Raw genomic sequence first — 24,458 nt, 5'->3', positions numbered from 1 at the left:
AGGGGAGGCAGATCACTTGAGGTCAGGAGTTCAAGACCAGCCTGGCCAACATGGCAAAACCCCATCTCTACTAAAAATATAAAAATTAGCTGGATGTGGTGGTAGGCACCTGTAATCCCAGTTACTAGAGAGGCTGAGGCAGGAGAATCTCTTGAACCTGGGAGACGGAGGCCGCACTGGGCTGAGATCACACCACTGCACTCCAGCCTGGGCGACAGAGTGAGACTCCGTCTCAAAAAAAAAAAAAAGAAACGTTGGTTGCCGAAGAACTATTTTATGAAAATCCCCAAAACCAAATTGTTGAAAACAGTACAAAGAAGTCATCTTCAGAAACCAATATTAGAACAAGAGGAATCTTATGTAGCAGATTTTGTGATTCAAATAACCAAAAAGCCTGTTTTCAGAAGAGGCAATAAATACTTAAAGACAAGGTGGAGTGCGATGGCTCAGGCCTGTAATCCCAACACTTTGTGGTGCCGAGGACGGTGGATGACCTGAGGCCAGGAGTTTGCGACCAGCCTGGCCAACACGACGAAACCCCATCTCTACTAAAAATACAAAAAATTAGCTGGGTGTGGTGGCAGGTGCCTGTAATCCCAGCTACTTGGGAGGCTGAGGCAGGAGAATTGCTTGAACCCAGGAGGTGGAGGTTGCAGTGAGCCGAGATTGCGTCATTGCAGTCCAGCCTGGGTGACAGAGCGAGACTCTTTCAAAGAAAAATAAATAAATAAATACTTAAAGGCAATTTACAAAGTTAAGTTCTTGTGACTTTCGAATGTGGCGTAAGGACATATTCCATGTTTAGAAGTCACAAGAACTTAACCTGCTAAACTTAACTCTTTGGATTGTTTTTGTTTGTTTGTTTGAGACAGAGTCTCTCTTGTACCCCAGGCTGGAGTGCAGTGGTGTGATCTCAGCTCACTGCAACCTCCGTCTCCCATGTTCAAGCGATTCTCCTGCCTCAGCCTCCTAAGTAGCTGGGACTACAGGCGTGTACCACTATGCCTGGCTAATTTTTTTGTATTTTTAGTAGATATGGGGTTTCACCATGTTGGTCAGGCTGGTCTCAAACTCCTGACTTCAAGTGATCCACTCACCTCAGCATCCCAAAGTGCTGGGATTATAGGTGTGAGCCACCATGCCTGGCCTAACTCAGTTATTGACAAGGTTCCAGAGTGGATCACGAAAGCTTGAGAGCATAGAAACCAGCCTGGGGCACTCGGAGCAGGCCAGGCCACGTCCCCTCGTTCTCTCTTAACAGTGGACTGGACTGTGTGGGGATAGGCAGCCCACAGGGCTGGTGTGAGTAGATATCCCTATGGCAGGGAAAGCTTGGGCTTTGTTAGTTCATTGGATGAAAAAGGTTAGTCACAGGGAAAGGACGCTGCTGTGGAGTCACCACCAAGCTAGACAGAAGTGACAGCAGTGCACAGGACCCTTCAGTCCATCTGAAGCCTGGCATGAAGAGGGAACATGCTAGTTAGATCCAAACTAAGATCCAGCTCTTCAAGTCAGCCATGAGTCCTGTCTGTGGTGTCCTACAGCCAGCTAGGAACACATCACAGGGACGTGCCATGTAGCAGCAGTCCAAGTCAGACAACCAGAAGACACCTTGACTTCCTCTGTGGCTGCCAGAGAGCTATATAGTTGTCTTCACTGCTTCACAGCAGTGACATGAAACTGTAACTTCTGTGGGATGAAGGACTCTGAGTCTTTACTTGGGAAGGGAAAACATGAAGTGGAATGGGGTTTAGGATTCTTGAAGGGTTGCCATAGGAAAAGAAGATTGGATTTGACCACAGGGTTAGAGCTAGGACAGGTGGGTGAAAGACCCCAGATGGTTCTGTGCCATATGGCAAAGAGCTTCCTCTTAGTCTTAGCTGCCACAAAATGGCTTTGTGCCATGGGAGGTTGATGTCAAGAGCTGTGAAGGATCTGTGATTTTTACCTTACTTGCAGCCTAAAAAGGTGGCCTGCCAATTTATTGGATGTTGGTAGAAGACTTGAGAAAAAGGCCAGTTCCCCTCGTCCCTGCGTCCCACAAAGGTGGTGAGGATGGGCCCAGATGGATACCTGCAGATATGGGGGGTGGGTTCCGGAACAGGAAGGCTGAGTTTAGGAGAGGTCTCAGGCCAATCACTCAATTGTACTTCACTTGCTCCATTTCCAAATGTGAGTGATGGCAGCACTGGCTTCCCAGGGCTAGTGTTAGGGGACCAGGACGGGTGGAATATGGACTGGAGATGGGATGGAAAAGCACCTGGCATCCAAGTACTTGAGAAACTTTGGTCAGATTTTTAAAAATTGGCTTTCCCAGGTTGAAATGATCAACTCTTATTTACATGCATGCATATAATGACTAGAAGCAAATACAGGAAATTGTTAGCCATGCTGTATATAGAAGAAAATCCACTTTAAAACCAGTATCTTTCTGTCTTTATAAATAGCAAGTGGGCCAGGCACGGTGGCTCACACCTGTAATCCCAGCACTTTGGGAGGCTGAGGCAGGCGGATCACCTGAGGTCAGGAGTTCGAGACCAGGCTGGCCAACATGGTGAAACCCTGTCTCTAGTAAAAATACAAAAAATTAGCAGGGAGTTGTGGTGCGGGCCTGTAGTCCCAGCTGTTTGGGAGAGTGAGGCAGGAGAATCGCTTGAACTCAGGAGGTGGAGGCTGCAGTGAGCTGAGATTGTGCCACTGCACTCCAGCCTGGGTGACAGAGCGAGACTCCATCTCAAAAAAAAAAAAAAAAAGGTGGGCCCGTTGCGGTGGCTCACACCTATAATCCTAGCACTTTGGGAGGCCGAGGCGGGTGGATCACGAGGTCAGGAGATCAAGACCATCCTGGCTAACATAGTGAAACCCCCGTCTCTAGTAAAAATACAAAAAATTAGCTGGGCGTGGTGGCGGGCGCCTGTCGTCCCAACTACTGGGGAGGCTGAGGCAGGAAAATGGCGTGAGAGGCGGAGCTTGCGGTGAGCTGACATCGCACAACTGCACTCTAGCCTGGGCGACAGAGCAAGACTCTGTCTCAAAAAAAAAGACAAGTTGCCGGGCGCGGTGGCTCAAGCCTGTAATCCCAGCACTTTGGGAGGCCGAGACGGGCGGATCATGAGGTCAGGAGATCAAGACCATCCTGGCTAACACGGTGAAACCCCGTCTCTACTAAAAATATAAAAAAAACTAGCCGGGGGAGGTGGCGGGTGCCTGTAGTCCCAGCTACTTGGGAGGCTGAGGCAGGAGAATGGCGTGAACCCGGGAGGCGGAGCTTGCAGTGAGCTGAGATCTGGCCACTGTACTCCAGCCCAGGTGACAGAGGGAGACTCTGTCTCCAAAAAAAAAAAAAAAAAAGACAAGTGGATAAAAAGTCTGCAAAGTCTGTCCTAGAATTTAGACATGGATTGAAAAGGTGTCTTTTTGTTTGTTTGGTTTTTGAGACAGGGTCTCACTCTTGACTAGGCTGGAGTGCAGTGGTACAATCATAGCTCACTGCAGCCTCCAGCTCCTGGGCTCAGGTGATCCCCGGCCTTCCAAAGTGCTGGAGCTTCAGTTTGTGAACTAGTTCAGAGTGTGTAAAATTATCATAAGGAATTAATTTACTTCTCAAATGATTTCCTCAATACAGCAGTATGAGCTTAGGGAGCACAAGATATTCACATAAAGGCAGGCATAACAGAAAAACACTAGCCATGTTCAGTGAAGATAATGCTGAAATTAGCCAGGCGTGGTGGCTCACTCCTGTAATTTTAGCAGGAGTTAAATTGGGAGGCTGACATGGGTGGATTTTCTGAGCTCAGGAGTTTGAGACCAGCCTGGGCAATACGGTAAAACCCCGTCTCTACTAAACTACAAAAAAATTAGCCGGGTGTGGCAGCCTGCCCCTATAATCCCAGCTACTTGGGAGACTGAGACAGGAGAATCATTTGAACCCGGGAGGTGGAGGTTGCAGTGAGCCGAGATCCCACCGTTGCACTCCAGCCTGGGCAAAGAGTGAGACTCCATCTGTAAATAAATAAATAAATAGATAATGCTGAAATCTTTTGGTTTATTTGACACTGAAATGTTGCAGCTTAAGTTGGAGGCAAATTTTCTGCAATGTTGTGTGATATTTATATTTTTTACAACAAAACCATGATTCTTCATTAACATCCCTTATTATTTCTGAGCGGCCTTCCCAAAGGGCAAATTTAGCTCTAATGTTGAAATTCACTTGTAGAGCTTTAGACCTTTACCCAGAAGGTATAGCTTATGTTTTAATTTTTGCACGCCTCTTTCACCAAAAATCTCTGGGACAGGCACATAATTTGTGTGACTTGTGCACACCTGAGCCACTCCTTTGACCATCCACAGAGCCCCAGACTAGGAAAGAGGCCCAGAGAAGTTCAGATGAGTTTGACCAAGTTCCCTGGGTGGTGAGAGGCCTGGCCTGCCTCACGTAGCAACAGAACTGCTTCTTTTTTTTCTTCCTCTTTTTGGAACAAAAAAGAGGTAGGATCTCACTCTGTTGCCTAGGCTGGACCTAACAACACTACAGACTCAAGCAGTCTTTCTACCTCAGCCTCCTGAGTGGCTGGGGCTACAGGTGTGCACCAGCAGCACGCACAGCTAATTTTTAAAAACTTTTAGCAACAGGCCGGGCGCGGTGGCTCAAGTCTGTAATCCCAGCACTTTGGGAGGCCGAGACGGGCGGATCACGAGGTCAGGAGATCGAGACCATCCTGGCTAACACGGTGAAACCCCGTCTCTACTAAAAATACAAAAAAAAAAATTAGCCGGGCGCGGTGGCGGGCGCCTGTAGTCCCAGCTACTTGGGAGGCTGAGGCAGGAGAATGGCGTGAACCCAGGAGGCGGAGCTTGCAGTGAGCTGAGATCCAGCCACTGCACTCCAGCCTGGGACAGAGCGAGACTCCGTCTCAAAAAAAAAAAAAGGCCAGGCGCGGTGGCTCAAGCCTGTAATCCTAGCACTTTGGGAGGCCGAGACGGGCGGATCACGAGGTCAGGAGATCGAGACCATCCTGGCTCACACGGTGAAACCCCATCTCTACTAAAAACTACAAAAAACTAGCCGGGCGAGGTGGCGGCGCCTGTAGTCCCAGGTACTCGGGAGGCTGAGGCAGGAGAATGGCGGGAACCCGGGAGGCGGAGCTTGCAGTGAGCTGAGATCCGGCCACTGCACTCCAGCCCGGGCGACAGCGAGACTCCGCCTCAAAAAAAAAAAAAAAATTTAGCAACAAAGTGAGATCCTGTCTTTACAAAAGGATTTGTTTTTGTTTTGTTTCGTTTTTTTTTTTTTTTTTGAGACAACGCCTTGCTGTGTCGCCTAGGCAGGAGTGCAGTGGTGCAATCTTGGCTCACTGCAGCTGGTGCCTCCTGGGTTCAACCAGTTCTCATGCCTCAGCCTCCCAAGTAGATGGGATTACAGGTGCGTGCCACCACTCCTGGCTAATTTTTTGTATTTTTAGTAGAGATGGGGTTTCACCGTGTTAGCCAGGATGGTCTCAATCTCCTGACCTCAGGATCCACCCACCTCAGCCTTTTTTTTAGTAGAGATGGGGTTTCTTTTTTTTTTTTCTTGTTTTCTTTTTTTTTTTTTTGAAGTGGATTTTCACTTTTGTTGCCCAGACTGGAGTGCAGTGGCGCAATCTCAGCTCACCACAACCTCCACCTCCCAGGTTCAAGTGATTCTTCTGCCTCAGCCTCCCAAGTAGCTGGGATTACAGGCATGCACCACCACGCCTAGCTAATTTTTGTATTTTTAATAGAGACGGGGTGTCACATGTTGGCCAGGCTTATCTCAAACTTCTGGCCTCAAGTAATCTGCCCACCTCAGCCTCCCAGGGTGCTAGGATTACAGACCTGAGTCACTTCGCCCAATCTGTTTTTGGCTTTTTTGAGACAGGGTCTCATTGTGTCACCCAGGCTAGAGTGTAGAGGTGCGATCATGGCTCACTGCAGCCTCAACCTCCTGGGCTCTTGTGATCCTCCTGCCTCAGCCTCCCAAAGTGTCGGGATTACAGGCATGAGCCACTGCACCCAGCCAAATCTGCTTCTCTAGAGCTTTGCCCATGTGTGAGGCATGTAGGACTTTATAGTCTTTATCTCTCATCATGAACTCTGGGTGCAGGCTGCTGCTACTCCCATTTTACAGATGTACAGGAACATTCTCAGACTCTTTAAGCTAGGAAGAGGCAGAGCCTGAGGCTAGACCTGCTAACTTGGGGCCAGATGGCCTCGTTCATGCTTGACCCCAGCTCCTTGGACAGGACCTGGCCCACAGTGGGGAACAAGGGAGGTTGGTCAGTCCTGGACAATCAGTGAAGACCTTTAGCAGATTTCACCAACCAAAATTCATGCAGGAAAGCATGTGTGTGTGTATCTGTGTCTGTGTCTGCTTGTCTGTCTGTCTCAGGGTCTTACTCTGTTGCCCAGGCTGGAGTGCAGTGGCACAATCTTGGCTCACTGCAACCTCTGCCTCCCAGGTTCAAGTGATTCTCCTGGCTCAGCCTCCTAAGTAGTTTGTGCTACAGGTGTGCCACCACACCCAGCTAGGGAAAGCTATTTTTACATGGCTCAAGCAGTGTAAATGACAATGATGTTTACTTATTCCCCACCCCCCACCACCACTACCATTTAATTCTCCTCTTGAAAACTAAAAACTGGCTGGGCATGGTGCATCATTCCTATAATCGCAGCACTCCAGCACTTTGGGAGGCTGAGGCGGGAGGATCACTTGAGCTCAGGAGTTTGAGGCCAGCCTGGACAACATAGTGAGACCCCATCACTACAAGAAATAAAAAATTAGCTGAGTGTGGTGGCATATGCCTGTAGTCCCAGCTACTTGGGAGGCCGAGGTGGGAGGATTGCTAGAGCCTGGCAAGTCAAGACTGCAGTGAACTTTGATTGCACCTCTGCACTCCAGCCTGGGTGACTCCCCACAGATGGATATGCTAACAGTGGTTTCAGCTGCTCAGGGGTGGTTCAGACTTGGATGCGTGGCTTCAGTAGCCCTGGGGCCCCACTGTCTGCCCGCAGCCTCCTGTCTTACTCTATGCTATTCCTTCCTAGTCCCTGCCATCTAGGCTTTAGTCCCCTCTGCTTGGGAGGTCTGTCCCGCTCCTCAGCCTTACGTCATCTTATCCATCCTTTAAGGCTCTTGCTCCATGCCTTCCCTCCCAGGGTAGGGCTTGAAGGTAGGAGAATGTGGAGAACTGGTGCAGCCAGCCTTGCTCCCCAGCAGAGGAGCTCTGTTTACTGGAGTGCCTACTTAGGCGAGGGCTTGAAGACATGGGGCTGGGGTGTAGGGCTGTCAAGATTGTTCTTGGGGCCAGGTGCAGTAAATTCACTCCTGTAATCCCAACACTTTGGGAGGCCAAGGCGGTTAGATCACCTGAGGTCAGGATTTCAAGACCAGGCTGGCCAGCATGGTGAAATCCCATCTCTACTAAAAATAAAAATAAAAAAAATTAGTCGGGCAGGATAGTGGGTACCTATAATCCCAGCTACTTAGGAGGCTGAGGCGGGAGAATTGCATGAACCAGGGAGGTGGAGGTTGCAGTGAGCTGAGATCGTGCCACTGCACTCCAGCCTGGGCGACAGAGCAAGACTCTGTCTAAAAAAAAAAAAAAAAAAAGATTGTTCTTGGGCCCTCTGTGAAGCTTGGCTTTCTTTGGGTTAGGTGTGCCATGGCAGACCTGGGGAGGGAAAAGGGAGTACAATGGGAAGGGCTTCCTCAGCTCTGGAGATAGGTAGGGTTGGGGAGAGGCCAGAAGGTTCTTTGCTGGGTCATCTCTCAGGCTTCTGGACATCAGAGTGTCCAGGCCCCAAAGGTAGTTTTCCGGTGGTTCCAGGGGCAAGGAGCATGGTGCTGGCCCTGCCTGGTGATCACCTGTGGAGTGATCAGCTCAGGTCCCCAGGGTCCAGCCATTGAGCTGACTACTGCTTCCACCCTGGGAAGATTGAACTGGCCAGGACTTGGCATCAAGGCCATTATTTGGACTTCTAGTACTCACATTATATTCTGGTTGGGTTGTAACTTACCTCTGGTACAACTCTACTTGTATCTTCAGAGAAGATCAAGAGATATTTGCAAAAACATTATCTGATAAAGGACTGTCGAAAGGACAAAGAACACTGAAAAATCTGTAATAAGAAAACAATAAATAATACTGTGCACCTCTTACAATGACCAAAATCCAGAACACTGCCAAATGCTCCTGAGGATGTAGAGCAACAGGAACTCTCGCTCTTTGCTGGTGGGAATGCAAAATGGTGTAGCCACTTTGGAAAACAAGTTAGGCAGTTTCTTTCATTTATTTATTCATAAAATATTTTTAACAAAGAAATTGAGTCTCACTCTTGCCCAAAATGGAGTGCAGAAGCGTGATCACAGCTCACTGCATTCTCAAACTCCTGGTCCTAAGAAGTCCACCCTTCTTAACCTCTCAAGTAGCTGAGACTACAGGCACATGCCACCATGCCAGGCTAATGTATTTATTTTATTATTTTTTTTTGAGGTGGAATCTCGCTCTGTCACCCAGGCTGGAGTGTAGTGGCGCAATCTCAGTTCACTGCAACCTCTGCCTCCAGGGTTTCAGCGATTCTCCTACCTCAGCCTCTTAAGTAGCTGGACTACAGGCGGGCACCACTGCGCTCTGCTAATTTTTTTGTATTTTTAGTAGAGACAGGGTTTCACCATGTTGGCCATTCTGGTCTTGAACTCCTGACCTCAAGTGATCTACCCAGCTTAGCCTCCCAAAGTGCTGGGATTACAGATGTGAGCCACTGAGCCTGGCCCAGGCTAATATGTTTTATTTTTATTTTATTTTTTGTAGAGATGGGGTCTTGTTATGTTGCACAAACTGGTCTTGAACTCCCGACCTCAAGTGATCCTCCCTCCCTGGCCTCCCAAAGTGCTTGGATTACAGACACGAGTCATTGCTCCTGGCCCAGTTTGGCAGTTTCTTACAAAAACTAAACATACCTCTTACCATTCAGTCTTGCAATTACATTCCTTAGTATTTAGCCAAATGAATTGAAAACTTGTATCCAGGCCGGGCGCGGTGGCTCAAGCCTGTAATTCCAGCACTTTGGGAGGCCGAGATGGGCGGATCACGAGGTCAGGAGATTGAGACCATCCTGGCTAACACGGTGAAACCCCGTCTCTACTAAAATTACAAAAACTGGCCGGGCGCGGTGGCTCAAGCCTGTAATCCCAGCACTTTGGGAGGCCGAGACGGGCGGATCACGAGGTCAGGAGATCGAGACCATCCTGGCTAATATGGTGAAACCCCATCTCTACTAAAAAATACAAAAAACTAGCCAGGCGACGAGGCGGGCGCCTGTAGTCCCAGCTACTCGGGAGGCTGAGACAGGAGAATGGCGTGAACCCGGGAGGCGGAGCTTGCAGTGAGCTGAGAGCCGGCCACTGCACTCCAGCCTGGGCGGCAGAGCAAGACTCCGTCTCAAAAAAAAAAAAAAAAATACAAAAAACTAGCCGGGCGAGGTGGCGGGCGCCTGTAGTCCCAGCTACTGGGGAGGCTGAGGCAGGAGAATGGCGTAAACCCGGGAGGTGGAGCTTGCAGTGAGCTGAGATCTGGCCACTGCACTCCAGTCCGGGCGACAGAGCGAGACTCCGCCTCAAAAAAAAAAAAAAAGAAAAAAGAAAACTTGTAACCACATAGAACCTGCACACAGATGCTTATAACAGCTTTGTTCATTAATTGCTAAGGTTTGAAAGCAACCCAGATGTCCTTCAGTGGGTTAATGGATAAATTGTAGTACATCTAGACAAATGATATTACACTAAGAAGAAATGAGACTGGGTGCAGTGGCTCACAACTGTAATCCTAGCACTTTGGGAGGCCGAGACAGGCAGATCTCTTGAGCCCAGGAGTTTGAGACCAGCCTGAACAACATAGCAAAACCCAGTCTCTACAAAAGTACAAAAAATTAGCTGGGCGTGGTGGTGCCTATCTGTAGTCTCAGCTACTTGGGAGGTTGAGGTGGGAGGATTGCTTGAGCCTGTGAAGTCAAGGTTGCAATGAGCCAAGATCATGCCACTACAGTGGGCAACAGAGCAAGACCCTGTTAAAAATAAATAAGTAAGTAAGTATGAAGGGGAGAAAAACAAGTAACAGCTGGGCACAGTGGCTCATGCCTATAAACCCTGCACTTTGGGAGTCCGAGGCTGGCAAATCACTTGAGGTCAGAAGTTGAAGACCAACCTGGCCAACATGGTGAAACCCCATCTCTACTAAAGATACAAAAATTAGCTGGGCATTGAGGTGGGTGCCTGTAATCCCAGCGACTTGGGAGGCTGAGGCAGGAGAATTGCTTGAACCCAGGAGGTGGAGGTTGTAGTGAGCTGAGATTGTGCCACTGCACTCCAGCCTGGGCAACAGACTCTCAAAATAAATAAATAAAAAGAACAGAGAGCTTCTAACAACAAATTTATTTCTCAGTTATTGAGGCTGGGAAGTCTGAAGATCGAGGCTCCAGCAGATTCAGTGGCAACTGAGGGCCTGCTTTGTGGTTTATAGATGGTGCCTTCTCACTGTGTCTTTGTATGATGGAAAGGGCAAGGCAGTTCTCGGGGTCCTCTTTGATAAGGACACCAATCCCATCATCACCTAATCACTTCCCAATGGCCCCAACTCCTAATACCATCACATTGGTGATTAGATTTCAACATAAGATTTTTGGGGAGATACATTCAGACATAGCAGCTACATATTGCATGATTCCAGCTTGTCTGTTAACCACATAAAACCTATAGAATATGCAACACCAAGTGTGAGCCCTAACATAAACTAGGGAATCTGAGAGGTCATGATGTGTTAAGGTAAAAGGTTCACTGATGGTAACAAATTTGCCCCTCTGGCGAGAGATGCTGATAGTGGGGAAGGCTGTGTGTATTTAGGGGCAGGGGTTATATAGGAACTCTGTCCTTTCCTCTCAGTTTTGCTGTATACCTAAAGGTGTTCTAAAAAGTAAAGTCTGTTTTTTCTTTTTGAGACGGAGTCTCGCTCTGTCGCCCGGACTGGAGTGCAGTGGCCGGATCCTGGCTCACTGCAAGCTCCGTCTCCCGGTTCACGCCATTCTCCTGCCTCAGCCTCCCGGGTAGCTGGGACTACAGGCGCCCGCCACCTCACCCGGCTAATTTTTTGTATTTTTTAGTAGAGACGGGGTTTCACCGTGTTAGCCAGGATGGTCTCGATCTCCTGACCTTGTGATCCGCCCGTCTCGGCCTCCCAAAGTGCTGGGATTACAGGCTTGAGCCACCGCGCCCGGCCTAAAGTCTGTTTTTTAAAAAAATCTAAAGAGACCAGGACATCAATCTCAAGACTTTTCTCAGTTTAGCAGATACCTTGCTCTAGAAATACTAATGGGTGGCTGGGTTGTCCTGAAGGTGGCAGGGTTTCAGTTGATACTTGAATCCCTTGAAATAAATTGATTTTTCAGATAAACAATTGAAACATTCCTGTCTTGGCCATAGGTTTATGAACCATGGTGTGTTCATTCTGATCTCTCATTCCTTCCAGGACAACCCTCCATATGATAAGGGGGCCTTCAGAATCGAAATCAACTTTCCAGCAGAGTACCCATTCAAACCACCGAAGATCACATTTAAAACAAAGATCTATCACCCGAACATCGACGAAAAGGGGCAGGTCTGTCTGCCAGTAATTAGCGCTGAAAACTGGAAGCCAGCAACCAAAACCGACCAAGGTAAGACATGTGCCTGTGTCTTCCTCGGAGGCGGTCTTTGGGGGTGCTGCTCTGGGGTGGGGGTTTCTGATACCAGATCAGACAGAATCCAGAGAATCTTTCCTACCTTACCAGGTACACGCAAAATGTAGCTGAAGTCCTGTCAGGCCTTGTGGGAATGGCTCATCTCAGCTGAACTTTTGACCTGTACAGGGATTGAGGAGGCCCTTCCAGTGCTCAACCCTGGGCTGCTGTCCACAGTGGGAACACACATGGACAGACAAGCCCCTCGGCTTGCCGCCGGTGCAGAGGGGTTCAGGCCCTGGTTTCTGGAAGGGATGAAGGACTGTGGGGCTGCCTACAAGGGGAAGGGAGAGTGGGATTTAAGGTAGCCTCACGCAGTAGTTAGTGCCTGAACTCAGACTCCAAGGAGGAAAGGAGGTTGGAGAGGGCCTTCCAGGCTATAGGAAGGGGGTGAGCTAGAGCCTAGTGGCTTAAGGGGTGATGTGAGCGGAGGGACAGAGGCAGATGTAAGGGCAGTATTCCCAGATGAAGGCACATGGTTGGCTTTAGTGGGCCTGGGATTCCCTGGAGTTGGATGTGGCTGTGCGTGGTGCATGTGTCTGTGTGTGGTGTGTGAACATACACATGCTCATTCTTCTGGGAAGAGTATTCGAGTCAGTATTGTGGTTGTCCTCACTTTTGTCCCCTAGAAGTGACTAGAGTTTGTTATGGACTGTGTCTAGTTTTCATTTAATTCCAGACTTTCTTCGGAAGCCCTCATCTCATATTGTGGTAGCTTTCTTTTAGTCTAAAGTCTGTTTAGATTAGAGTGGGTGAAGCTGGCACCTGAGAGGCTGCAAGTGAAAGGTTTCTTTGAGGGGTGCTGCTCTTGGGTGGGGGCTCATGGGTCCTTTCTGATGCCAGCTCCGACAGAGTGCAGAGAACTCCTGCCTTGCCAGGTGCATGCAAAGTATGGCTGAGGTCCCACCAGTCTCGTGGGAATAACTCAGCTGAACTTTTGACCTGCGCAGGGATTGAGGAGGTCCTGTGTTTCAGTGACTGAGAAAAGCCCTAGAAGATGGCGTGGAAAGCCTTTCACAAGAAAAATCGAGCCTCACTTGTTGGAAATAATCACCATGAAAGGTGCCCATTAGACTCCCACACTGAGTAGAAGAAAGGATTGGGTGCTAAACAGTCAGGGCAGAACAGTCTCTAGTGGGCTCGGTCCTTGTTTGTGTACAAGTTGATGTTTATAAAAGCTTGACACAGTTCCTCTCAGTGCACATGGCCTGGTCTGGTCTTGTCGTGTCATGTCGTGTCGTGTCCTGTGTCTTTTTTTGAGACAGTGTCACCTAGGCTGGAGTGTAGTGGTGCTATCCCAGCTCACTGCAACCTCCGCCTCCTGGGTTCAAGTGATTCTCCTGCCTGAGGCTCCCAAGTAGCTGGGATTACAGGCGCCCGCCACCATGCCCGGCTAATTTTTGTATTTGTAGTACAGACAGGGTTTCATCATGTTGGCCAGGCTGGTCTTGAACTCCTGACCTTAGGTGATCATCCGGCCTCGGCCTCCCAAAGTGCTGGGATTACAGGCATGAGCCACCACGTCCGGCCGACCTGTTTTTTTTCTATACAGATTTCTAGCACTATTGAAATCCTTTAGCTGCATTTGATCAAGAGTGTTCAATAATTCCTGGAGTCCTTGCTGAGTCATGTCTGTTAAACCACCATGCCTGGGGAGTGGCAGTCCTTCTAGGCCAGGCTGCCTAGGAAAGCCCTGCACCTCAAGTTCTGGCCACAAAGAGTTCTGGGACTCCTCCCTTACCTGTAGACTGAGAGGGTGGGGCTAGGGCCAGGGAGGCTCTCAGGAGATGGATGCACATGCTTTGCCGCCTCTCATGGGGCTGCTGTGTAGAAGGCCGTGGCAGGATTATTCACTTTTTACCTTCCTCTCCAGGTGCATTGCCAAAATGCTGTGCTTTTTCAGACTGTGGCTGCTTTCCCCGCCCCCCCCCCCCCCAAAGAGCCAAATAACTTAGGGGCAGCTTTTAATTTTTTTGTGAAAAGTACTGTTGACTTGGGATTTTTAAGGTAAAAATTTTGGTACAGGAGCTTTTCTGTGTGCCACGATGGACAGAGCCAGAATTGCTATTTTGTAATTTGGGACAGTTGAGGATTCCTTCCTAGAACATTATTATGTAGATTGTTTGTGGCATGGCCTTGATTCATCCTCACATGCATCAAGAATGTTCCTGGCACTTGATGGCCACATTCCCATGTTTGTTATCTATTACTGCATTATAACCCCTATCAAAACTGTGGCTTAAAGTAACACCAGTTTATTAGTTTTTACTCTGGAGGTTGGCTGGGCTCAGCTGCATGGTTCTACAGCTGACCATTCGTTCCTGGGGTCACTCATGCAGCTGTATTCAGCTGAGAACTCAACTTAGCTGGGAAGTGCTGGTAGGCATCTTGCACATGTGTGGAAATGGCATTAGCTAAGGCACTTTGGTTCTCTTTGTGTTCTCTTATTTTCCACAAGGTTAGATTGAACCCCTTCATAGCATGGTGGTGTCAGGGTTCCAGGGTGAAGGCACAGAACTGGTACAGTGTCGCTTCTGCAGATTCTTTTGGTCAGGCAAGTCCAGATTTAATGAGAGGGAAAATAGACTTCAGCTCTTGATGGGAGGAGCATGCAGGATGGGAGACATGATGGCAGAGGTGGGACAGGCAGGCAAGGATGCCGAGTTCCCTTGCTGCCTCCTCAGACCCACTTGGGCCTGCTTTTCCCAAATGGCAGCTCTTCTGGACATGCCATTCCTTCTCCCACCTGCCTGATTCTTCATATGTTGGGTGTCCCTGTTTTTCTGGTGCTGTTTCCTGACTGCTGTTGAGCTGCCACTGCCCTGCAAACCTGGCCCTTTCAAATGCTTCACCATTCCTTCATTTGCGTCCTAAATATGAGAAGTGAAAGTGCCACTTGAGGCTGGGCACAGTGCCTCATGCCTGTAATTCCAGCATTTTGGGAGACTGATGCAGGCAGATTGCTTGAGCCAAGGAGTTTGAGACCAGCCTGAGCAACACAGTGAAACCCTGTCTGTACCAAAAAAAAAAAAAAAAAAAAAAAAAAAAAGGAAAGAAAGAGAAAGCCACTTGTGCCACCCTCCTGCTGTAATCTTCCAGTGCTCTTCCTTTGTCCCCAGAGCACCTGCTCATGATTTTTGTCTCCTGCCCTTGTCCTTAGAAACTTCGGCATTCCCAATTATGGCTTCTCCCAGATCCTCCCAGATCCAGCCTTGAAGTTCTTTGACATCCTCAATTCACAGCCTCTAGCTAACTTTAGCCATCTACAAGTACAGAAAAGTAAGCATAATGGAAGAAATAGTAATATGAAAAGATGCTTATATGACCCAGCAATTCCACTCTTAGCTGTATCTACCCAAGAGAAGTGAAAACATATGCTCAGTAAAAACTTGTACACAGATGTTTGTAGCACCATTATTCACAATGGACAGGAAGTGGAAAGAGCGCAAATGTCCATCAGTTGGTGAGTGAATAAACAAAATGTGAGCCGGGAGCGGTGGCTCAGGCCTGTAATCCCAGCACTTTGGGAGGCTGAGGTGGGCGGATCACCTGAGGTCAGGAGTTCAAGACCAGCCTGGCCAACATGGTGAAACCCTGTCTCTACTAAAAATACAAAAAATTAGCTGGGCGTGGTGGTGAGCGCCTGTAATCCTAGCTACTTGGGAGGCTAAAACAGGAGAATCGCTTGAACCTGGGAGGCGGAGGTTGCAGTGAGCCAAGATTGTGCCACTGCACTCCAGCCCGGGCAACAAGAGCCAAACTCCGTCTCAAAACAAAACCAAACAACAACAAAAAAGTAGTGTATCTCTACAATGAAATATTATTTAGCCATAAAAAGCAATGAAGTACTGTCTTATGGTACATAAACCTTGAAAATATGCTAAATGAAAGAACCATCCATGGAAGGCCACATATTGTATGATTCCATTTGTGGTTGAGCCTCATTGTTCGTAGAGTCTGTGTTTGTGAATTTGCCTACTCACTAAAGTTTTTTGTGGCCCCAGAATCAATATTCTCAGCACTTCTGGTCTATCACAGACGTGCGCATGTGTAGAGCAGCAAAAAATTTGAAGTACTCCGTGCACGTGTTCCAGCTGAGGTTGTGTAGTTCAGCCACACAACCTCAGCTGGCATAGGAATGCCCTGCCTTCTTATTTCAGTTCTCAACTGAAGCAAGTGGGCTCTCTAATGCCACACTTCTTGGATTTTGTGCTTTTTGTAGGTGATTTTGCTTTGGCCTCAAACGTGGTGCTGAAGTGCTGTCTGGCATTCCTGAGCACAGGAAGGTCATGATATGCCTTTTGGAGAAATTACATGTGTGAGATAAGCTTCATTTGGGCATGAGTTATAGTGCTGTTGAGTCAATATTACCTATTAAATAAGGTGTCTTTAAACACACATAAAACAAAGTTATATATTAATCAGTTGGCAAAAATGTGAGCAGAAGCTTGTTTGAACCTAAACCTCTGTTTCCCTTAGGAGCAATGATTCAGTGTCATTAATTCAATGTTCATGGCAAGTTTATAGAACACAAACACTACAGATAAAATTCAGCTGTATATGGGATGCTCAGACTAGGGTGGATCCATTGAGACAAAGTAGATTAGTGATTGTCAGGGTCTAGGAGGAGGAGAATAGGAAGTGACCACTGAAAGTGGGTTTTCTTTTTGGGGTGCTGAAAATGTTCCAGGCTGGGCGCAGTGGGTCACGCCTGTAATCCCAGCACTTTGGGAGGCCGAGGTGGGTGGATCACATTTCGGCTTTCCAAAGTGTTAGGATTACAAGTGTGAGCTGCTGCGCCCGGCCTGTTGTATGTTTTTAAGCCCCTACATTTTGCAGAAGAAAAAATACTTCTGAGGAGCATTTGGGTTACGGAAGAGACCAAGAACCCAGGGCTGGATGGTTTATAAAATATAATTTAATGTGCTGTGCTGTATATGAAAAATGTTGATATAGGGCCACAGTTGTAGTTTGTAAAGCGGACATACCTGTCAGTGTTCTTACTAGCAAAACAAGTTCAGCTCAGCTGAAGTTTATTATAGTTTAGCTAAGGAACCAGAAATGCACCCAAAGGAACAGAGAAAGAATGAAATACTTACCAGAACTACTAAGTAAATTTAAAAATATTCAGACTTGAGGCTGGGCATGGTGGCTCATGCCTGTAAACCCAGTGCTTTGGGAGGACGAGGCAGGCAGATCAAGACCATCCTGGGTAACACAATGAAACCCCATCTTTACTAAAAATACAAAAAATTAGCCAGGTATGGTGGTGGATGCCTGTAGTCCCAGCTACTCGGGAGGCTGAGGCAGGAGAATCACTTGAACCCGGGAGGGGGAGGTAGCAATGAGTTGAGATTGTCTACACTCCAGCCTGGGCGACAGAGGGAGACTCCATCTCTGCTTCTCAATTAAAAAAAAAAAAAAATTAAGACTTGATCAAATTAGTGAAAGTGAAACTTTAGAAAATAATGAAATAGACAAATGGCATCTTTTGAGAAATAGGTCTTTTATTTTTAATTTTTATTTATTTTTTTGCTATAGGGTCTCGCTCTTGCTCAGGCTGAGTATAGTTGCACAATCACAGCTCACTACAGCCTCAATATTGCGGGCTCAAGCAATCATCCCACCTCAGCCTCCCAAGGAGCTGGGAGTACAGGCATGTACCACCATGCCCAGCTAATTTTATTTTTTAATTTTGTAGAGGCCAGGTCTTGCTATGTTGCCCAGGCTGGTCTCAAACGATCCTTCCTCCTTGGCCTCCCAAAGTGCTGGGAATACAGGTATGAGCCACCAACCTCTGCATTAGTTACCAAGGTGATGATAGTGAGAAGTAGAGAGCCCAAGTGTTCATATCAGAGAGTGAGGTGAAAACTCCTGATCGTGCCCCTAACAAAGTACTCACCCTGTCCTTAGCCCAGCAGGGTTTCTAAAATGCTAATACAGTGGTAATTCTCCTGTTACAGAGCCATTTCTAATCATGGGAAAAGAAAGGGAGCCACCTGTTTGTGCTCTTAGGTGACTGTGGTTCAGTTTCCAACCCTGAAGTCAAGAACAGCCAGGAAAAGGGAGCAGTCTCACACCGAGGGTGGTGTGCACTGAATACACTGTGGCCAGTGAGCCAAGGGTGGGCTTCGTTTATTAATTAATTAAATAAATGTTTATTAAATCAAAATATACCTCCAGGGGCTGGGCGCGGTGGCTCAAGCCTGTAATCCCAGCACTTTGGGAGGCCGAGACGCGTGGATCACGAGGTCAGGAGATCGAGACCATCCTGGCTAACACTGTGAAACCCCGTCTCTACTAAAAAATACAAAAAAAACTAGCCGGGCGAGGTGGCGGGCGCCTGTAGTCCCAGCTACTCGGGAGGCTGAGGCAGGAGAATGGCGTGAACCCGGGAGGCGGAGCTTGCAGTGAGCTGAGATCCGGCCACTGCACTCCAGCCCCGGCGACAGAGTGAGACTCCGTCTCAAAAAAAAAAAAAAAAAAAAAAAAATACCTCCAGGGCCTGCTGCCTCTAGAGGTACAGGTGGCTTGTACGGGAGGTGATACCATCTACCCCTGAGGAGGCTTGGAGACTGAATTAGAGGCCACCCTGGCCTGCAGAGAGCTTTCCAAACCCCTTGCCCCCACTTGCTGTTGACAGTCCACCCTCCTTGCCCAACCATCCCCTAGCCCCAACAAATGTGGAACCTGTCAGCCTTGCATGCGCCATGCCCTCCTCACCTCTGCCCCACTGCTTCATCTCTACCCGCTGTGGTCACGGGAGCCCTCTCTTTCCCCTTCTCTGCATGGTAAGAAGCAGAGGTTAGGCAGGTGGGCTTTGGACACCAGGCCAGGAGTACTTTGTGCTGTGGCCCTCACTGTGTGCTGTTGAATGATTGTGCCTTTGCATATAACTCAGCCAGCATCAGCATTTTGTTTTATTTATTTATTTATTTATTATTTATTTATTTTTGAGATAGAGTCTTGCTCTGTCACCCAAGCTAGAGTGCAGTGGCACGATCTCGGCTCACTGCAACCGCGATCTCCTGGGTTCAGACGATTCTCCTGCCTCAGCCTCCCGAGTATCAGGGACTATAGACATGGGCCACCATGCCTGGCTAATTTTTTGTATTTTTAGTAGAGACAGTGTTTCAGTTGGCCAGGCTGGTCTTGAGCTCCTAACCTCAGGTGATCTGCCTGGCTAGCATCAGCATTTTAATCCATTTCTTGTAATGCTGAGTGAACGATATGAGCCCTCAATAAGGGAATTGTGGCATCAGCAGTTCGGAGAAGAGGGGCACCATTTTACAATGGGAAGAAACATTCTGAGGGTGCTGATCCTGACAGGGTTGGGGTCAGCTGTGGCAAAGTATGTGAGGAGGTGTGGGTAGCAGCTGCTTCTGATTCCCCACTATCCTTCCACCCTGGGGCACATCTGGGCTATGGCACCTAGGGGGAGTACTGTGGCACCCATCAGAGCCATCAGTGTGACATCTGCCTGTGGTCTTGACAGTGTGATGCGATGGCAGTTGTCAGCTTCCCATTGGCTGGCCCCAATTATCCTTTCTGGAGGGTGCAGAAACTCCTAAGGGTCTTCCAGAGTTGGGTCGTTGCGCATTGATAAGTGCAGTGCTGCCACATACCCTTCTTTCTAGTGCCCACTCAGTCACCTTAACCAAAACTTCCCTGAGCCGAGCATGGTGCTGTGTGCTGGGCTGATGCAGGGAAGTTCTACTCGGTCCTGCCCCGAAGAAAGTGACCCTGTGTGCATGTGTGAGAGTGAGCAATTCAATGCTAGGCCTCCTATCTCCAGAGCACACAAGAGGACTGGATTAGCCAGGCATGGTAGTGCGCGACTGTAGTCCCAGCTACTCGGGGGACTGAGGCTGGAGGATTGCTTGAGGTCAACCCAGGAGGTTGACGCTGCAGTGAGCCAAGATGGTGCCACTGCACTCCAGCCTGGGTGACAGAATGAGACCCTGTCCCTCATCCCCAACGCCCTGCCAAGAAAAAAGGACTGGGAATGACTGAGGGCTAAGACCTCACCAGGTGTCAGGTCAGGAAGGCTTCTTGGAGGCGGAAGCACATCACTGTGAACATTATGCACCGTAGTGTTAGCTATTTGTTGTCCATCAATGTCTCCTAATCTTTTTTTTTTTTTTTTTTTAATGTCTCCTAATCACAGAGGAAAGATGAGTTTTCTGGTGGTCAGAATTTTGGATAGATAGGCTGCTTTGGCTTAAAAGCACATTAGCGATAAACCAGTGGTAAAGCCAGAGTTTTGTTCCCGGGATTAGCTGCCTCTTGCCTGTGCCATTTCTGAGACTGTGTTAACCCCCCATGCCTTGTCCTTCTCTTGGCAGTAATCCAGTCCCTCATAGCACTGGTGAATGACCCCCAACCCGAGCACCCGCTTCGGGCTGACCTAGCTGAAGAATACTCTAAGGACCGTAAAAAATTCTGTAAGAATGCTGAAGAGTTTACAAAGAAATATGGGGAAAAGCGACCTGTGGACTAAAATCTGCCACGATTGGTTCCAGCAAGTGTGAGCAGAGGCCCCGTGCAGTGCATTCAGACACCCCGCAAAGCAGGACTCTGTGGAAATTGACACGTGCCACCGCCTGGCGTTCGCTTGTGGCAGTTACTAACTTTCTACAGTTTTCTTAATCAAAAGTGGTCTAGGTAACCTGTAAAGAAAGGATTAAAAATTTAAGATGTTCTAGTTCTGCTCTCTTTGTTTTAAAAATCACTGCTTCAATCTATTCCAAAAGAATGGTGTTTCTTTTCTTGTCCAATTTTATCCAAAATCTTCAAGTTGCATTTAGCCCATAATGTTTAAAAAGAAGGAAAAAAAAGGTTGTGGTTCCCTTTCTTCCCTACCCTTGCCACTCCCACTTTCTGGCACCGAGTTTATTTTTCACTTACTTCCCCAGACCCGGAGCCTGCCTACGCAAAGGAGAAGAGACTGCCCTGGTGGTCCTGGTGGCTTTTCTTAGCACGTGTGGGACTGTTGCCCAGTGTGGGAGTTGGTTTAAATTCTCCTGACTCCAGTTCATAACATCCTTTTAAAAAATTTAAAAACAAACAGCCACACCCCTCCTCCAGTCCTTCTCCTCAGTTCTTGTGCGAATCTCCAGCTGATGTTACCACAGTAACATCAGTTAATTGGGCAAGCCCTGATGTCAGTGTGTGTAACTGACCTCTGGCCTGGCTTGCGCAGACAAACCCTATAATCACAGGTCTGTGGTGGCCCCGAAATGGGGGGCCTGCTAGTCAGGAGGATGCTGTGCACACTGTGTGTGATGAATCTCGCCAGAAAGGCTTCTGATGTCCCAGGTTGGCACTTCTTCCTGCAGCCATTGTAGAAGATCTGCTGGTCCTTGCAGGCAAAGCTACAGCCAGAATGTCCGTTTGAAATTCCCAGCTCATCTGTCACCGAGTTTCATCTGAATGTGCCACGGAGCTTGCTCTCCACTTCCTCTGTGCAGCAGCCCCGCCACAGCCCTCCCTCGGCACACTTTGACCCTTTGTAGGATTGGAAGTAGCAGGACTCGGCTATTTAAAGCACCAGTCTGGGGTCTCCTGGGCCCCTGCTGACCCCTTCCTCCAGAGCAGCTGGCCCAGCCCGGGAACAAGACGGACTTCCTCTCCCTTTGGACTCACAGCCTTTGCAGAGTCAAGCTCCACTTGAAGCTCACTCAGTAATATCCTTTCAATGTGTTTTATATTGTTTTGACTGCCTTTTTTTGTAGAAATAAAAATTGACCTTAGAATTTATCATCAGATAAACTTGTAAAGATTTGAATATTAATGTCTTTTCAAGGCAAATGGGATTGTCTCCGAACTAGTAGAGAATCCGTGTCGCTCTGACACCCCAAGGAAGCCAACGATCCAAATGCCGTGTGTCACCAACCCCGCTTCTGCCACTGGCGGCTTCCCTTCTTGGCTCTTAGGGGGACTAGATCCTGTGGAGAAGATGACTTAAACTTTGCTTTTTGTTTTAATTTTAATTCTAGATCTTTCCGGGGTCTGATCTGTGCAGAAGTGGGGAGTGATGGGCAGGTTAGGCAGCCTAACATCATTCAGGCGCGTGGCCCCTGTGGTGTGTACATGAACTCAGCTTCTTTTGTCCTAGGTACGCCAAGGCAGGTTTCTGGAGACTCATGTGCCCAGGATGGCAAGGGCACCGGGCTGGCGTTTCCATATCTGTCTCTTCATTAGCAGAAAAATGATGATGATTTTTATTTCACTCACACTCCAATTTGTAATAAAATGCCAAATTCTGTCAGAAACTATCCAAACAAGCCACCATTTGTTCTTGTTGCTTCTCTGGATCCAGAAATGTTGCCATTCTTGGAAACTGTCCCATTGCTTCATATTTCTGCCAACGTAGCTCTGCCTGCCTGTCACCCCCTCACTGCGCTCTGCTCACCACGGGAGGATACCTGTGTGCCAGCAGCCCCTCAGGGACTCTTAGCCCTGGCACTGGCACCCCAGGGTTGGCCCCGTCAGCAGAGGCCTGGCTTTCGAGCCAGTGGGTGTCTCTCCTTCGGGCCTGGGTGACTTGCTCCTACCAGCCATGCCCTCAGGGTAGGCTCTGAGCAAGCTGGTGAACAGCCTTGGCTGCTCCAAAACCAAAAAGCTGGGTCCTCTGGAGGAGGGGCGAGCTGTGGAGCAGCCACCCACTGCTGCCCCTAGCTCACTCAGGAATTCACACCCGCCTGGTTTCTTGAAGTGTGCCGGGTCGTTCCCTCTGCTCCCTACTCCCCACCACGGCAGAGAATAGGCTTTCTAAGATGCTGCGATCCCGTTCTGCTGCCCTTAATAAAAATGCTCTCAGACACTGGTTAGTCGTGTGAGTTTCTTCCTTCCTGGGAGCGGGCAGTGCAAGGGGCCTGTGCTCTTGGAGATGGGAGGGCTGGCTGGGGCCCAGGTCCTGGGGCTTCTGATCTCTCTCCCCATTCCCAGCCTCTCCAAAAGAGGTACATAGAGGTAGGTGTTCCTGCCTCCCTAGAGGGAAGGAGATGAGGTATAATCAACGAGAAAGCCAGACTCCAGACAGTCGGGGCCTGCAGAGGGCGCTCTTGGGTGTCTTGTGAGGGGACAGGGACTAAAGTGTGGGTGTATCACTTACATGTGGGAGTCATCCTGGAGCCCCCTGGGAGTGTTACGATCCGTGTTTTGAAGAGGCAAACCTGGGGTCCCAAGAGGTCACAGAATAAATAAAGGTGTGCCTGAGGGTAGAGCTGGACCATGTCCATGAATGGTGCCAGCCAGAAACACTATTTGAATCCCCCAGTATAGCCCGCTGCTGGGGCGCTGCAGCAGTGGTGCTGACTCAGCAAGGGTTCAGCCAGGCCCGGGACTTTTTTGGCCAGGCCTTCCCTGCCTGGAATTTGACACCTGCTGAGACCAGGCCTGCACTGTCAGCTGGATCTGCAGGTCTTGGGGAAGGAAGCTTCCTGGGGTATCATTTTACTAGCCTTTAACATACCTAGCACTTTACCCTCTAAGTCTCAGGAGAGCCGTGTGGCATCCGTATCCCTGCTTTTAAAGACAACCAAGACCCCTGGCCTGTTTTTGTTCACATTCTGACTGCAGAGCCTGTTGTATTCCACCACTTGGCACGTTTCCTCCCACAGGGTCCCTCTGAGCCCAGAAACAGACAGTTACCCCCTTCCCCAAAGCCAGAGACATTTAAGTCCCTCTGTAAACTTCTTTCCTGCAGCCACCAGCCACCAGTTTTGGCCTTGTTCACTATTAATTGTTCAGCTTGAAATAATCCATTTCATCACTCCTGTACCTGCCGCAGCCTGACTTCTGTCACCTGCTGCCCCTTGCTGCTGCTCCTTTCATTTGGTGCCATCTGACCCAGCCCTGAAAGAAGCCAGAGCTGCTCTCAGCATTTCCCACCCTGTCCTGCCCAGCTCTTCGTCCTCTCCCTGCTTCCTGGGTATGGCACGGGGGAAGGGCACCAACCCGGAACAGAGGGGAGCTAAGGGTACCATTGCTCCCAGTGCAGTGCTTGGCCCAGGCCATGCCTGGTAAGTGGCCATTTCCCAGATTATTGGAATGTGTTCTTGTTCACTGACGGTTCCTAGGGAACCCTGGAGGCCTCAGAGGATCAGAGTGGAAAGGGCCACCGTGCAGAGGCCATAACTGAGGCCCTGGGAAGGAAGTCACTTCCAGAGAGCATTCCCCACCCTGTGCTGGCCAGGTTCAGAAACCCCCCTGTGGCTCCACACATTGCCGCGGGTTTCTCCTACATCTTCCTGTGTCGCTGGATGACTGTCCTTGTGTGTACCAGACTGGGAGCTCCTTGCAGACCAGGCCATTTCAGCTCCAGCCCGGGCCTGGCACAGAGTGGACCCTCCAGACACGAATGCTGAGTGAGTGGGTAACAGTGAACCACTTGGCTAAGACACACCCCTGTTGCTGCCCCCACAACCCCCGTGGGCCACAAGTCACCACCCTAACAGGTCCTTACCAATTTCACTTCGTGAGGAGGGCCTCATTATAATCAGGTGGGCCTGATTATCCTGTGAGTCTATGGCCCCTCACTTCACTCTTTTTTTTGAGCCGGGCTCACTCTGTCGCCCAGGCTAGAGTGCAGTGGCATGATCACTGCTCCCTGCCACCTCTACCTCCCAGGCTCAATCGATCCTCCTATCTCTGCCTCCTGAGTA

The 24,458-nt window shown here is 49.0% G+C and overlaps 1 protein-coding gene across 2 annotated transcripts in view; it reads left to right on the top strand.

The window, feature by feature from the left end:
• The window catches only part of UBE2L3 (ubiquitin conjugating enzyme E2 L3), a 58,282-nt gene extending 35,667 nt beyond the window's left edge, over nucleotides 1-22,615 (top strand). For both annotated transcript variants that reach the window (XM_033234103.1, XM_033234102.1), the window contains 2 exons: nucleotides 11,541-11,727; nucleotides 20,136-22,615. In XM_033234103.1, the coding sequence (XP_033089994.1) occupies nucleotides 11,541-11,727; nucleotides 20,136-20,290 (342 nt within the window). In that variant the 3' untranslated portion in view covers nucleotides 20,291-22,615. The remainder of the gene's footprint in view (nucleotides 1-11,540; nucleotides 11,728-20,135) is intronic.
• Nucleotides 22,616-24,458: the final 1,843 nt, after the last annotated feature.

The sequence above is a fragment of the Trachypithecus francoisi genome, unplaced genomic scaffold (assembly GCF_009764315.1).
Source record: "Trachypithecus francoisi isolate TF-2019V2 unplaced genomic scaffold, Tfra_2.0 Lachesis_group14, whole genome shotgun sequence".
NCBI lineage: Eukaryota > Metazoa > Chordata > Mammalia > Primates > Cercopithecidae > Trachypithecus > Trachypithecus francoisi.
Note: the sequence above shows the minus strand (reverse complement) of the source record. Positions and strands in the feature narration are given on the sequence as shown.